The sequence below is a fragment of the Otolemur garnettii genome, unplaced genomic scaffold (genome assembly GCF_000181295.1).
Source record: "Otolemur garnettii isolate 467f Iridium unplaced genomic scaffold, OtoGar3 scaffold00129, whole genome shotgun sequence".
Lineage (NCBI taxonomy): Eukaryota > Metazoa > Chordata > Mammalia > Primates > Galagidae > Otolemur > Otolemur garnettii.
Genome location: NW_003852524.1, coordinates 600390 through 617422, shown reverse-complemented (window position 1 = coordinate 617422; position 17033 = coordinate 600390). Strand labels below are relative to the sequence as shown.

At 41.0% G+C, this 17033-nt stretch overlaps 1 protein-coding gene across 1 annotated transcript in view; it reads right to left on the bottom strand.

Moving 5' to 3' along the window:
• EGF (epidermal growth factor) overlaps positions 1 to 10918 on the bottom strand; it is an 83192-nt gene extending 72274 nt beyond the window's left edge. Inside the window, exon 1 of the mRNA XM_012810342.2 lies at positions 10792 to 10918. Within this exon, the coding sequence (XP_012665796.1) occupies positions 10792 to 10918 (127 nt within the window). The remainder of the gene's footprint in view (positions 1 to 10791) is intronic.
• Between the last annotated feature and the right edge of the window lie 6115 nt (positions 10919 to 17033).

The following is a 17033-nucleotide window of genomic DNA, read 5'->3' as shown; positions in this document are numbered from 1 at the left end:
AGTCCCAGCTACTTGGGAGGCTGAGGCAAATGGATCACTTGAGCCCAGGAGTTTGAGGTTGCTGTGAGCTGTGATGATACCACTGCACTCTAGCCCAGGAGAAAGAACAAAACACTGTCTTTAAAATACACACATACATACATAAGATGGGGATAATAGTATCTCATGGGAATGTATCCTCGTACATAAGATAGGAATAATAGTATCTCATGGGACTATTTTAAAGGATAACTAAATTAATTCACGTGAAGTGCTTACTACCTTCCCTGACATAGTGAGTTCTCAGCAAATATTAGCTATTAGTTTCTAAAAAGTACTATAAGCTGAGAATATTAAACACCTTTAATTTCACTCAACTGTGTAATTTTTTAGTATTTATTTCATCAAATTTTCAGTGATGTTTTCTGTGCAGTTAACAGTATTTGCTGATAAAGGAACACATTTTAATTTGTCGTCTGTGGTTTTCCATGAATTATTTTAGCAATAGTTTACTGCCACAGGAAGTAGGAGGAACAATTGCTTTGCCAAAAGCCTGAGGCTTTTTCTTTTTTTGCTATCATGTAAAAAACCCCAAGAGAGGCTTCTCACTTTTTATCATTACGTTTAGGAAATGTGGGCTTAAATGTCATAACTCTGAATACAACTATAAGAATTCTAAAATTTGTTCTCACATTTTGACTGCCCACATATCTTGGCTGTCCTGATGGCTTCATGTTACCTTTAGCTAATGTTTCAAGGAACATTTGACACTTTTTGCAAGGCTCTTCAGTGACAAGAGCAAATGTAAACCCATTTTTCAAGCTGTCTTTTTATCAATTTCCCTTTTTTTTTTTTTGTTACATCTAAAGAAATTTACATTACTTTCACCTCTTACATACCCGACACAGAGTTCATTCTGAGAATCAGAGAAGTGTTAGGGCGGCTCTCATTATTCTTGTGGGCTTGCAGTGTTAGTATTATCTGCAATCTTTCATTTCTTTGTTGAAAGGTTTTTAAGCCACTTGTTGAATTTCATAAGGGCTAGTTTTGATAAAACCAAATAATATAATTCATAAGTCATTGGCTAACCTATAGCCCAACCCCAGTATGACCTCCTGAGCTCTGGAGCCTATTGTTCTATCAGAATACGTTGTGCTCCTGGGTCAGTGACGTCACCACTGTCAGCTCAAGCACAGAATTAACGTTCAATAAATACTTGCAACTTTATTTGAATTAATTCATTGGTGTAATTTGTGCAAAAGGAAATCTCACTCCTACTTTTGAAGTGTTTTCAACATAGAGAACTAAATATATTGTGCTCGCTTCGGCAGCCCATATACTAAAAATTGGAGAACTAAATATATTAAGAACTCCCCCTAAATCAACTTAAAATCATGAATACTTTTTGATCAAGAGAACTAATGAAACTATTAGATTGGTGGGCTTCTAACAAATCATTCTTGGGAGGTGTCATGTGTTTTGTAAATCTTGGGGAGTCAGAGTCCAGGGTCCTGAGCTGTGGGTCTCAGGGGAGCCCGAGGAGCCACTCCATCTGTCTGGATCTCTGCCTCTCATCCTTGCAGGAGGCTGTTGGGCCACATGGCCTTGACCGCCCTTCCTCATGTAACATTTATCTATATACGCCTATGCTGTCCACAATACGGAGTTTAACAGTTTCCTTGGTTGTGCCATTTTTGTACAGAGACCTAAGCTTGCAGTAAATTTATTATTCATCTTAACCTCTACTTCTCTCTGCATCTTGAAACTTCAAAGATGAAATCAGTACCATGTCATCTCGAACCTACTAAAGGAAATAAAACAACATCCCAACGTAAACAACACTTTCCCCAAGTGACACTAAACAGGCAACACTCTAAAAAAGTCTAAATTCATCAATTAAATAAATCTGCAGAAGACACATTGGAGGTGCAAAATTTGGTGTGGGTCTCGTTTATAACTAATGTAATTACCTTCTCCTTTTACCACTTTTAAATAATGTGGCTTAAATTGCAAGGCTAACAACACATAAATCTTTGCCTGCAGAACCACTTTCTGAGTGTTCCTAGACCAACTGACAATAACAAAAGAAAATTAAGATGCGTTAGAGGAGCCTTGAGGTGTCCTCAGTTAAATTTCACTGTTTTCCTGAATCCCAACCTGGTCATCAAGTTTTGGACCCTACCTATATGCATAGCCTTAGAGGGAAAAAATATTCATGCAATTTTTTTGGAGTGTTGAAGGTAAATGTGACAAATAGCAAGAATAGCTATTTAGAAAAATAGCTAGTTGGGGAATCTGGTCCATACTGCATGATTGAGTATAATAAGAAATCTCAAAGAACACCCTAGGTGAGATGGTTGTTAGGACTTAGCTCATCCCAGGAAAGCTTAACTTTAGACTTCTGTAAGCATCATTGAAAATGTGAAGAAACAGGTATGAGAAAAATTACACAAAGAAAAAGTGTTTATGATATGTCTCAGTTATGGTATTTGGTAGACAGTCATAGTCAATATTTGCTGAGGACTAATCATTGTATCGGGTAAGATTATAAGCACTTTATGTGAATTAATTTATTTATTCTTTATCACAATCCTATTGAGGTAGATAGTAGCTACGTAATTGGACCTCATCAGTTTCAAAGGTGAGGGCTAATATGACATGCTTGGCGTAGAGCCTTGGCTAAGGGTGGGAGAGCACCTTTGTGCAAAGCCAGGCAATGAGCAAATGTGATCCTAGAACCACCTGCCCCAAACTGCTTCTGCATGGCAAGATCATTGCACTATAAACACTAGAGTTCATTGTGCTTAAAATGGATCCTTCGCTTCAAAATGGCATTTCATCCTATCTTTTAGAAGGAATAAACCTAGTAATTTCATATGTATCAACATAGCTTAGATTAAAGAGCGTGACCATCCACAACAAGCTTCTTTTTACCTTCCATCTCAGGAGATAACATATCAGGGTTGAAAGGTGATCACTTATTGTCCTCTGAGAGCATGACTGGGTGCTTATGAAATGCATTTAGATTTTATGTGGAAATTTTTCTTCGAACACGTTACTTTTTCTCTCTTACTTGAAATCTTTGTCATGACTCATTTGCTGAGAACTAATTATTGTATAACCAAGAGACTATAGAATAGAATATAGAGAATATAGAATAGAGGCTCAGCGCCTGTAGCTGAGCAGCTATGGTGCCAGCCACAGACATCGGAGCTGGTGGGTTTGAATCCAGCCTGTGCCTGTCAAACAACAATGACAGCTATAACCAAAAAAATAGTTGGGTGTTGAGGCAGGTGCCTGCCGTCCCAGCTACTTGGGAAGCTGAGGCAAGAGAATCACTTAAGCCCAAGAGTTTGAGGTTGCTGTGAGCTGTGACACCACAGTACTCTACTGTGAGTAGAGTGACATAGTGAGACAGGGTGACATAGTGAGACAGTGTCTCAAAACAAATAAATAAATAAAAAGAATATAGAATAGAACCAAGACTAACCAAGAGAAATAAAAGTTTCAGGAAGTTTTTCAAATTTGTTTTCCGAAATATAAGCCTTTCGATCTACTTAGAGTACTTAAGTGGATCTTAACATCTAAACAACATTTCTTGGATCTAAAAAAGCAAATTAACATTAATGATAGTAACCTTTGCAATTTCCTGCAGACCAAGGGGAGGTTAATTTCCTTTGTGCTAACAATCTTACAGTGCACAGGGTAATTGTGTGCATCAGAAGAAAGCAGGAAAACACCAGGTGATCCACCATAGCTTCTGCCTCTGGACATGTTTTTAAACCTCATGAGGGAAGGGCCCCAAGTCCTGAGGACTGATGTTATCATATACATAATGTTGAGTTTGACTGACCTTCCATCTTTGACCTGTTTATACAAGGATAGTGTGTGGAAGAAGAAAGATTCTTCCTCAAGCTATTGAACTTTTAACCAGAAAACTGTTGAAGTGAACAAAATAAAACACTCTTTGTTAACTGACATACAATGCACTGAAGAGCAAGGCAGCCGCCATGATGCTGTTGCCACTGTCTCTATCCTAGCAACCACCTACCCACAGAAAGAATCACCTCGTGGATGCAACCCTGAAAGGCTGTTCTGAATGAAGGACGTGCTTTTTCTGAAAGGCCTTTTCTATCCTCTCATTAGCAAGGGGCTTTGCGAATCAATCAGCACATATCATGAAGCACGGTCACAGGAGTTGGATGGCTCTCAAATGCCTTAAAACTCACACAGTTCCACACTAAGTATCCTGGAAGAGACATGGGAAAGCTAAAGACTGAAAGACATGAGTCTGTTTGGCCAAGCCTGGGAGAATCAGAAAATCAAGGTCAGAAGTGAAAACAGATACCCACCACTGTTCAAACTCCAGGCTTAGAAAGAAGGTCAACAGGTGATGAGCATAGAAGTTCATGCCTGGTTTTAGCTAAAGCAAATGACACTTTTACACATTGGCTAATTCCCAGGATTTAGAGGAAACCCTGAAAGATGAGGTTGAGGAATAGAACATCCCCCACAGAAAGACGTATTTCCATGTGTTATTCATTATTCTAGAATTGCCCGTAGACATTAGTGACTGTGGCATTGTCAGTTATAGGAAGACCTTTCAAGAAGGGTAACGGTCCCTTCTATTTCATCTTTTCTTCTACATCTGGCAAAAATGTCATTCATCCTTCCAGATCTGATTCTTAGGCATCGTCTTGTTGTGAATATTGCAGCAAATAGGACTTCTGGGAAGGGACTGCGATGAAGGTGTGCAAAGCCACCTCAGTGACGGTCATCTCTGCAAAGGGAATCTGCACTCTTCGTTCTCCTAATATCCGGGCAATACTTCCTTGGTGGTGAATGGTATGAGCATTTTGGAGGAAAGTGTTGCCCCGTAGGTAAGAGGTAGACAGACAGTGGGGACCGTTCACTATGTTCCAGTGCTCCCGGTTCTTTCCTCGGGTTAATTCTAATTTTAACATTAGAAACTATGACATAACAAAACTAACGTGTTGGTCCCTCATTCTAAAATTTCTCATATTTGAAGTAGTAACTAAGGCAAAACAACAAACTGCTTCATGGAATTGAAAATTTTTCTGGAAAAAGATTTAGAAATTCCTCAAAAGAAGTACATTCTGGCAGCGCCTATGGTTCAAAAGGGTAGGGCACCAGTCACATACACCAGAGGTGGTGGGTTCAAACCCAGCCCTGGCCAAAAACTAAAAAAAATATTTAAAAAGAAATAAAGAAGTACATTCTTTACAATTCACCTGGACATTCTGAAAAAGCTTTCCAATGCAGTCGTTTCAAGCTTTTGAGGCTTCTTATTGAGTCTTTAATTGTTCTGTTCATTACAAAAACAGCTTCAATAAAATAATTGCTAAAATAAGCTTACATTAGGCAATTTGCACATGTTGGAAAATCACTGGTCTCTTCTCCTAGTGTCTTCCACTGTAATCAATGTGACTAAAGGTTAACAGAATGTTGAACAGATTTTTAGAAGACTTATTTTCCAGGTCAGGAATTTTTATTGTCTTTCATCTGAGGTGGAATGTTTATTTTTTTTAACTCTCTGTGGATTAAGAAGCAACATATAAATTAATATAAATGAATTGGTTAAGTGAAATCTATACATTAACAATAGAATTAAGAGAAGAGATATAGTACTGATTTACAGGCTAGTATCAGATAGTTTTATCTGATACTCCCCGTAGTAGACCATTAGATGACCGGGGGATATTCTGAGCATAAATTCTATTCATAGATGTGTAAACTTTATGTTTGGCCTTACCAGCTGAGGACTACTTCATAAAGGCATACTTTTTTTTTTTTTTAGTATTCAAATTATTTTGGAGGATGCCACCAAGAGAAGTGCTAGAAATTAGCCCCCAATAAAATCTTCCCACCCTAGATCTTTCTGAGAGATTCCAGGACCTGTCTCTGTCTGTGACCATGCCACTGGAAGGCTGCAGGGCTCCTGGAAGAAGGTCTCCCCCCACCTGCTGCCCTGGGTACAGTGCCATGGCATCATAGCTCACAGCAACCTCAAACTCCTGGGCTTGAGCAATCCACTTGCCTCAGCCTCCCGAGTAGCTGGGTCTGCAAGTATGCACCACCATGCCTGGCTAGATTTTTCTATTTTTAGTGGAGATGGGGTCTTGCTCTTACTCAGGCAGGTCTGGAACTCCTGAGCTCAAGGGATCCTCCTGCCTCCACCTCCCAGAGTGCTAGGATTACAGGCCTGAGCAGTCGTATCCTGCCATATTGCATTTGTATTTGTGCCATTACACACTCTGAGGAAAGTCATTCACCATGAATAATGACCCTTTACAGGGAAAAAAAAAGCACCTAGCAATCCTTTTGTTTACTTCACAGTGCCTTAAAATAAAAGGAGTAGAGCTAATATTGAAGGAATATTGTTCTACTACCTAATTAATGAGGTGGCTTTGCACTCCTAATATTGAAGGAATATTTCTTCTTTCCTAAACTACTCTCTCCCAAGAAAGGTGAATACCATAGAAAGACTGTGTAAGACGCTTTGCTGTTTTGTAGAAAGTAAATATTAGAAATATTATGTGTCGTGTAAAGTTCTTTATACATATGTTGTTTACATATGTCATTGGTAAGTAAAAAATGTTGATTGGCAGCATACGCGCACATTTCAATTATTTTAACAAATGGAATGGAATTTGGAGACTACGGATTTTAAAATGCAACCAGCCATACCACACAAGGAATTACTTCAAATGGATTTTAATAAAGTCAGGTTTTAGATTGTAAAATAAGATTTCTAATTTACTTGGGTCAAATTACTCGTCCAGTTACTTTTAATGGAAAGGATCAATTACTTGCTCTACTCTTAACACAAGGGAATGGTTCTCACTTTCTAACTTCTAAATTGAATGTCAAATATTTGGACAAACTCAAATTAGCCCCCCAATGTAAATGCATCTGATGAACCAATTTGCTGTTTATTTTAACAGCTTTGAAAATCTTGGAGAAATGGGTTCCAAACATGGAGGAAAATATGCAAAAATTAAATTAATCACTATCATTTTCAAATGGCTTGCTTTCACAAGTTAAAATTGGTACTGATAAGAAATCTAACAAATAGGATTAATTTGCAGTGAATGGAATTTTTTTAAATCAGTTTGGTGTAACAGAAAGACAAACAGCAGAGCTACTGTCCTACAAGGATGCTCACTCAGATCAAGTTGATATGCTCTTGTATTTTCTTACACATATCTTCTGATTATAAAAGTATAAGTTATAGAATTATTTTTACTATAGTTTTTAATGTTGTAAAACTATCACAGGGGTTTTCAATATGATATTTTTCCATGAATAAAAAAATGTTCGATGATTATAGAACATACACATTTAGAAAATCCTATTATCATCCATAAAAATAATTTTAACAATAAAAATATTAATAGAAGCTAAGGCTTCTTGAGTGCTTATTATATGCCAGGGTCTTTGGGGGTGCACTTTACACATATTAACTTAGTAGTTCTAAGCCCAGGCTGCCAGTTAAAATCACCAAGAGAGCATTTAAAAAAAAATAAATAAATGAGGGGTAGAGTCCACCTGCAAAAGAGACTCTGATCCAGATTGCCTGGGGTGGTAACCTGGACATTGATGATTCTATAGTACAGCCGCATCGAAAAGGAATACATTAACACAGGACTCACAAGAATCCTAGGAAACGGGCAAAGTTATCTTTATTTTACAGTAAGGAAAATGACACACATGGTTCCCAAGCAGCAGAAATAGAATTTGAACCCAGGCAGGTAATGTGTCTCCAAAATTTAGACTCTACCACAAAGTTCTACTATCCCTCAAAGACCAAAACCACTGAATATTTGGGGAATGGTTTCCATTCACATGTCGTCCATAAAAGATCATTTCTGTAATTTCTCTGCAGTTAGATTATATATATTAAAAAAAAAAAAAAAAAAACTTTTGCCTAACTCAGGCTGAAAAAACAAACAAGATTCAGATCTTGGAATTACTCTGGATTGCATGTGACTGGGAAGCTGACCAAGCCTTAGCCGGTGCTGAAATCAGTGATTTCACTGTTTACCGTTAAAAGTGATCTACCCTGTGAGCTACCTTGGCGCTGCCAGGACCCCTCCTGCAGCCAGCTCTCTGAGGCTACCCTTCCTTCTCACCCTCCATTTACCAAGGAAAGTTGATATGAAAAATGCAAGTGCACACGTCAAACAGGAACAGTTCCTTTTCCAACTGGTATTTGTCCTCCAGGGTAAATAGGCCTGAAAGTTCAGCAGCTGCTTGCCAGCAGTTTTCTTTACTACTCTCCTCACCTGTTAGCTCCAGGAGCTGCTAACAATACACAGTCAGTTAAAAAGCAAAGGGAGAGGGGAATGGAAAGAAAACCGAATTCTGTGCTGCTGTCACTTGGTTTATCTGGCTAGCAGTCACGTGAGTAACAGCCTTGAAGCAGTTTACCTGAATCCTGTTAGACCACAAAGCATTCTCCCTGCTGGCCCTAGAAGTGGTCTGTCTCAGTGCCAAGGGCAAGAAATAGGGCAAGTAGAATTTAAATAGGGGGAAAATAGATGATGGCACCGTATCTATTTAAAGAGGAGAAAGAAATACTATCCTCTGAAATGTGGAAGGTTACAGGGGGTGACCCAGGCAGTCATCAGCTAACACGAGACGGGGAGCGTAAACAAGGGGGTTGAAACCAGTGACTTGCAAGAACTGAGGGAGCAAAGAGGCAAGGAGTGACAAAGTGGCATCCAGACATTCCAGGCTCCACAGGGTCTGTTCAGATAAGGCATCTCGTGGTTTGACTTCCTCAAAGAGGTGTAGCCAAGATGTGGAGCTCCAGAGAACACTTATTAAGCACACTCTGCTAACCATTGTGCTTGGTGCATCTGGGGTGTTCTCTCACGTGATCCCCACAGCAATCCTGAAAGAAGGGGGTGTTATTTCCCAGAAACATCCTGAGATAACTCTAATACGAGGTAGGTACCACGGATCTGAAATGAGGTTTGTTGCTTCTAAAACCTGTGTTCCTTCCACTCTGAGTCTCCCTAACTCACTGTGTCTACCCTGAGTTGCATGGATGCAACCATGTTTATTTGATGCAATCTGTTTCAGCGATGGCCCTTCTGAGCCACCAGCGAGGGTGACAAGGAGTGCAAAGGCACAGGCTTGCTTTCCAGCAGGAATGAGAATATTCCCTGAGACCTGAGAGCACACCATAGAAGGTCACTTCTGTGATCTCATTCCTCCTCGAGTTGTGCTTCAGCAATCTGGGCACTTCTTTCCCAGCCACTGGCTGCCTGATTGGCCCTCACATCAGCCCCACATCCCACACAGATGGCAGTGCCAACTACTAGAGGGAAAATTCTCTCACCCCCGAGAGGATCCATCTGATGTAGCTGTTGTTCAAAAGCTTTTACTTCAACCTTTGGGTAAGAGGTTCATGGATCACTTTTGTTCTTTGTCACCCCCTTTTTTGTTGCTATTCTCTATGACTATGTGCTTAGCAGGTCAGGGAAAGATTCTTCATTCATTCAGCAAGAATTTACCAAGTGCATGCTATGAAAGCCAAGATCTAGTCTAGGTGCTAGAAACAGAGAATCCAAATTCAGTCCTTCTTTCAAATACCCAGAGTTCTGCTAACCTGTTACACTGAGCGCCACCTGCTAACAGAGTCCCTCGATTCTGAGTAGGAGTGCCTGATTTCCTCATTCAGGACTTCCTTGATAGGGCAGCCAGGACAGCAGCCCAGCTTTGGCAGTTTGGCTCAGTTCTGTCCTCCTGATTCAAACTATTGTATACTGCCTTTCCGAGATTTCTCTCTTGGAAACTTTACTATGTTTTCTCTGACCTACCTCTTTTTGGGAGCAAACTCTATCCAAAGGGCAAGGTGATATGAAAGGACTGTCAGGGCTGCTCAGACCCTCTACGGTGGTTCTCCAGCTCCTGAATGCCATGGCCCTTTAATATAGTCCTTTGAGTCGTAACCCACAGGTTGAGAACCACTGCTAACAGATGGACATGGCTGCCTTGTTTGAGCAGCAATTTGGAGACCCACCCAGGGCTTAAAAAAGTGAAGTAGCAGGGAGAGAACGTTTTTCAGGCAAGATCCTTTGGCAGGATTGTAATTTGCATTCAGTAAAATTCCCATTTCCCCTTTATTATGAGAGGGATGTGGCTTATTTACCAGTATCATTTCTTAGCAGTTAGTTACTATGCACCTGTTACTAAACAAACAAACAAACAAACAGACTGAGAGTTGTGTCAGAGCTTCAGAAACAGCCAGAGTTGGAAGAAAGGGAAGGAGGCTGAACTTGAACCTTAGGTTAATTTCCATAATTACCTTTGTTCACCCTTCCCATTTTTCACTGATTTTTAGCAACTGCTGAATTCTTACACAAAGTTCTCAGAAAGAAGGATTTTCTTATGGCTTCAATAGAGAGACAATTTCCAAAAAATAAGCAAACAAAAAACCATCTGTTTCCCTAATTTCTAAGAAAAAGCCATTCAACTAAGTGTTAGTTACTCCTCCTGTCAGAATAAAAAGTAAGGTTTCTGTAAAAAACAACATTCAGCTACTTTAAAGTCAGACGTATGCACACACACAGAAGAACAGTTTGAGAGCCTGGATTTTTATACTTGGTAGCAGACTAGCTCTAATGGCCAGTAAAAAAACAAACATGCATCAGAAAAGAAAAATTGAGCAAATATACACACCCAAAGACAAATCAGAAAGAAAAAAATCTATATCACTGGATGAACAGGTATCTGAGGGCAGTCCCCTGGGGGCAGTGAAAACATTTTCTGGGGATTACTTACCCGCACAAGTAGAATTCCTGTTTCCAGGCTGCGTCCCTTCAGGACAGCTCCCGTGCTTCAGTGCCGAGAGGCTCACAAAACTAAATCTAAAAACTACTGGCAGGAAAAGGGTCAGTAGGAGCGGCATAACTGCAAGGGGTTTGAGCATTCAGTAGAAAACGACTTGACTTTGCGGGAGCATAGCCCAGGCAAGGTGCAGGTGTGGCCACCTAGGCTGGCCCCCGGCCCCGGGCCATCTACTCTGCTGCTGTCTGCTGCCCTCCGGCTCCCTGTTCCCCTCCCAGAGCTTCTGAGGACGGCCCAAAAGGGACGCTGCAGGAAAGATTTTTTGAAGTTTTCTTTGGAAGCAGATTAAGGAATACCTGACACCCTTGTGACAAACTTCACAGAGTTTACCAGCCTGGCCCGCGGCTGCCTTCACTGCTGCAGACAGGCCGAGGGAGGCAAAGGCTTAGAGGAAGAAAAAGGAAAGAATTAATAGGAAGTTCCAGCCGCAACCCTTAGACGCCTCTGAAGGAAGAAATATGTAGATATCAATGATTCTTCCCCAAACATAGTTTCTCTTTTTGAAAGGTGGAATGACTCCCCTTTCCCTTTTAAAGCTCCCTTGGCCCCGCCTCCTTTCCTTCAGCGACACTGGAGTGAGCCTCTGTCTGCAAATGCGAACGTGGGCACTTGCCCGGCACAGGAAAGCCCGGCCGGCTGCCAAAGAGGAGATAACCGGCTACTCACCATAAATATCCCCGGCAGAGCAGGGAGAGAGCGTGAGGAGGCTCTGCAGGAGTGAGGGATCTGCTGGAGGCACCTGCTGAACATGGCTTCTGTCTTTGTATCTTGAGGAATGGAGACAAAAGCGAATCCTGTGGTATAAATCAGTGACAAGCCACCACTGATAATTTGGATTTATCATAGTTGATCATTCACGTGAGCGATACTAAAGATAATTTGCCTTCAGCTCATTATTGGACAGAAATGTCAACACCAGGGCACATTCCTGGGGCTTAGTCTTCCCCCCCCCCCCCCGTATATTTTATAGCGGAATTTGAAAGATTCTTTCCAAATCAAAGGGAAATCCCTGAAGCCAAAACGCAAAGATACAGTCTGCACAGACAACTTTTCTTTCAGCATGAGCATGACAAAACACTGCAAGGGGCCAGAAGTGCCGGGCAAGAGTGGATTGTTATTACAGAGCGGATTGGAAAAAAATAAGCTAATAGTACAAAAGCTGGGAGCATTGGAAAGCGGCACCGCTGAGCGCTACTCCTTCTCAGATACCTTAGGCTATCTGCTCACATCTCGGTGACACAGAATGAGAGCTTGACCAAGCCATTAGCTGCTCTTTGATCTCTTGGCCCAATCGTGACTTTTTCTTCAAGAAAACGCCCAGGGCCCAGAAATATCCAGCTCAGGCAAAACGGTTTACACCAGATTCGATGAACAATGGAAATTTCTGCCAGTTTATTCCATCCTGGAAAATAGACTTTCATTTACATTGCCCCGAGGTAATGTTCCAAGGGCTAGTCAAAATGTAGATAAAGCAGGAGGCAAAAAAATAACCATCCCGCTAGTGAATACCCATTAGGGAGGGGAGCAGAACTCTAAGCCTTTCCTTGTATTTAATTATGTCCCAATTATTCTTCAGAGGCCAGGCCACTTTTCTGAATCCAGGCTAACACCAGGATTTCTCTGATTTCAGCCAGCCTGTGCCAGGCAGCTCTGACCCCTTCTAGGAGAAACATTCCCTGGGGGGAGGGGAGGCAGGAGAAATACTACGGGTGGCTATATGGAATATTCCTCTGCTTTTTGGACTCACTCAGACTCAGGACTGGTAATGAGTGTTCTATGAATAACCTGAACTGACTGTTCAGTTGCTAACTTTGTTCCTAAGCAACTCCCTCAGCAGAGCACATTGCCAGTGTCACAGGGGACAGCAGCAGAAGGGGCTCAGGGGACAGCCGGGGGACAGCCGAGCGTCAGCCTGTGCCAGTGGAGCAGAGTGACAAGAATAATAGGAACGCAAAGATGAAATAACCCACATCTCTCTACTGTGTGGAGTTGGAATTTCTTATATTATCTTCGGCTGTAAAAAGGTTTTCTTACTTAATTAGGTGTCACCTGAGCTCATGTTGTCAAGGCTGCTAACCTTGAGCCCCCAGGGAAATGGTGGCGCCAACAGAAGGCTGGATACCACAGCTGATAGCTGATGTCAAACAGCAGTCCCGGCTGATCCACAGACAACCTGCGGTTGCCCAGATGGCAAAACAGAGTCACCCAGTAAGAGGCACCCAGCTAGAAGGGGTTTCCAGAAATATTTAATAAATCTGTATTCTTACTCCAAGATAAAACTGAATCTTTCCTGGGCAAATGGACATTGCTCAAAATTGACAAGAAACCCATTATAACCTTACAGGTTTGAGCTGCCAAATATGTTTTGGGTTCTGGAATTGAGTCAAAACCCAACGAATTCATCAATTAATTAAGCAGCTATACATGATAGGGCAGCGAACAAAAGGCCTGGTCCTTAACTCCCAGAGCTTGCCGAGGCTGATTAGCAGCACCAACAAAGAAGGGCGTGTGAGTGGGAGCTAATGAACGGCCAGGCACCGAGTATTCTGGGGGCATCAGGAAAGACGGGGCAGCTGTAATGAACTCTGGGGACTGCAGCAGGCAGTGAATGAAACTTTGTGGGGCAATTAGGAAGCCTCATTTGGGCATGGGGAAGGAGAAAGGGCATCTGACAATAGGATGTAGAACAGGAATGGACCAAAAAAAAAAAATTGCTTATTTATCAGTTCCTTAGATCAGGAGGGAACACAACTGGATGGGGAGAAACGCTTCTGGTGGCTCAGTAAGAGAATTAAACATGGGTGGTGAGGACAAAGCTCTGAACGCCTTTGAGTGCAAGTGGGCAGCAGTGGCCAGGAGAAGACGGCTATTGGAACATAGACGTATGTGTGTTGTTCATTATTCTCACTGTTCAGATTGAGTTTCCCCAGTGAAACACAAAGCACCTAGTTCTCCTGGTTATGTGCTGGCTGTTCTGAACAGCTCTTAATAATTATCACCACCACCACGCCACTGGCAGGCGGCTTCCTGTGTGCCAGGCATATGGGAAGCAATGCTTTCTTCACATCACCCTCAGCCTCAACACTGCCTTACAAAGTGGATATTATTACCCCGTATCATGAATGAGGACAGTGAAGATCAAAAAGGCCAAGTCATTTCCCCAAGATCACACTCATTTACAGAGGCTACAGACTCTGCAGTCACCATGCTCTCCTCTTCAGACAGTGATTAAAATAAACGGACTGGGGTATCATCAAAGGGAGAGCAAAACGTATGCTGCCCACATGGATGTGACTGCAGGAACCAGAAGCCACAGGCAGTATGTTTCGGGGGCAGTGACTAGTAGCACTTAACATTCACCTGCAGCAACAGTACACAGGCTATTTCATGTCCCACCTCTATCAAGAGCATCAGTGTATCAGGGAAGCTCCTACAAGAATTGAAAACACTTTCTCATTTTTCACATAGTGGTTGAATGTGTTTGACGTTCTATGCGACTCCTTAGTGGCAGAAACTGGAAGTGTATTAGGAGAAAGAAATTGGGAGGGGCAGAATGTGAATACCAGATAAAAAAGTTTTGTTTTTTTTTTTTCTGTTTTGAGACATAATGTTTTCTCATTATGTCGCCCTCGGTAGAGTGCTGTGGTGACACAGCTCACAGCAACCTCAAATTCTTGGGCTTATGAGATTCTCTTGCCTCAGCGCTCCAAGTAGCTGGGACTATGGGCACCTGCCACAATGCCCAGGTACTTTTTGTTGCAGTTGTCATTGCTGTTTAGCAGCCCCGGGCCAGGTTCGAACCCGCCAGCCTGTGGCTGGCGCCATAACCACTGTGCTAAAAGTTTTATTGACAAGAAGGAACTATGTTCCTTGGTATTTACCTTAGATGAATTGGAAACTTATGACCACACCAAAACCCACTGCTCAGGAATGTTTATATCAGCTTTATTCATAACTGCCAAAACTTGGAAACAACCAAGATGGCCTTAAATTAGTGTTATTCAACCTTTTTTAATCTCATGGAACACTTGAACCTATAGTTAAATTTTCACAGCACACTGAAATTATGTTGATCAAAAAAAAAAAGAGTTAAAAAAATATACTTACTGTGCTTTGAACTTCTTTTAAAAATAATTTAATTAATGATCTTTAAAAATGTTCGTGGCACTCCTAAAATCCTGTCATGGCACACCAGCGTGCCACAGCACACCGGTTGAAAATCACCACCTTAGATGAATGGAAAAACAAAGTGTGGTATATCCAGACAATGGAATATTGTTCATATAAAGAAATGTCATCAAGCCACAAAACATACTGAGAAACAATAAATACATACTTCTCAGTGAAAGAAGCCAGTTTGAAAAGCTACATACCACCCAGATCAAACTATATCACAATCTGGAAAAGGCAGGACTAAGGAGACAGTTCAAAGACCAGTGGTTGTCCGGGTTTAAGGAGGAGGAAGGGAGCGGTGAATAGGTGGAACACAGAGGATTTTTAAGGGAGTGAAAGACTCTAAATGATATGGTTGACAGTGGATAGGTGGAATGTATCAAAATCCAAACCCGTAGAGTAGACAGTGGTGAACTGCAATGTAAACTATGGCCTTTACTGAATAATAGTGTGTCAATATTGGCTCATCAAGTGTAACAAATAGGCCACACTAACGCAAGATGTGAATAACAGGAAAAACTAGGATGGCGTAGATGGAGGGTTGGTTATTTGGGGATTCTTTGTACTTTCTACTTAATGTTTCTATAAGCTTAAAAGCAGTCTATACATTTAGAAAAAAAGGAAGGAGGTCTTTATTCCATTAAAATTCCACAGATTAAATAATGCCATGTTTCTAGTTGATGATATCAGATTTTTTAAGGTACTTGGTAAAAAGTAAAAGAAGAATCCTGCCCAGGGTTTATTATTTGGCTAAGTCCATCCCAGTTACCTACAAAGGTTGCTCAGACCAAGAGGAAGAAACAAGCTTCCAGGAACTGGGAGTATAAAAGGGAAGAGTATAACCATCAATAATATATAATTTATAATTCTATGATGGAGCACCAAAGCTTAAATCTGAAAACTAAACCTCTCACTTTAAACTGCATTGCATTTACTTACATCATCTTAGCAAGCCCTTTTATCATTCTCCGGGGCAGTTTAATTTCTAAATATGTCAAGGTTTAGGGAAAGAACTCTGGCTTTTCTATCATGCCCGATACAATCTTTCCCTTAACGTTCAATTCTGCTCTATCTATAGGAAGCACAGTAGTATCAAAGGTCAACCACTGGAAGCCTCGAAGAGAGAACTGGAGATGCTGTAAACTGCGTGTAATTAAACACTACTTCCCAGAACTAATGAAAATGAAAACCATCGTGCACAGGTCTTTGTTTGCTCTTATTGTATCTATAAAACTGAGAATCAGCATCCTCTTTCCCTTTTTCTACCTTCAAAACCTAAAATTGTTTAGGTGAAGGTAATCATGGTTTGCCACTCAAAACTGGAAAGATGTATAAAATCGGTGGAGAGAAAATATTTGAGCGATATACGTATTTTTAAAATGTCAAATACCAGAGAAACAGAGTAAACTATGTTGCTTTCATTTGGTTTCGCAGCCTGACTTCTAATTGACATACCTTAATTTTTCATTTTTATCGAAGTGAAATTTACATAAAGCTAACAGATCCTCAGTGTGCCCTCTGATGAGTTTTGATCGTGTATATACACATGTGACCAAAATGTGGCACATTTCCTTTGTCTTCAAAACTTCTCCTGTACTCCTCCCAGTGAGTCCCACTCATTGGTGACCATTGTTCTCATTTCTCTCATCCTGGATGTGCTTTGTCCTTGAACTTTATATAAATGCAGTCATGCAGTACGTTCAATCTTGTGTCTGGCTTCTTTTGTTTAACATAGCTCTGTGAGACTCATCTAGGTTGTACTTATTAATACTTCATTCTTTTTCATTGCTGGGAAGAACTCTTTTAGTGACTATAACACCATGTGTTTATTCATTTTTTGATGAACCTTTGGACTACTTCCAGGTTTGTCTCAATTAATGTTTTCTTTTCTCTTCAGTTAATATCTAATTGCTAGTTCATAGGGTAGGTGTATGTTTACCTTCGTGAGAAACTGCCAAACAGTTTTCCAAAGTGGCAGCTTCATTTCATGCTCTCACTAACCA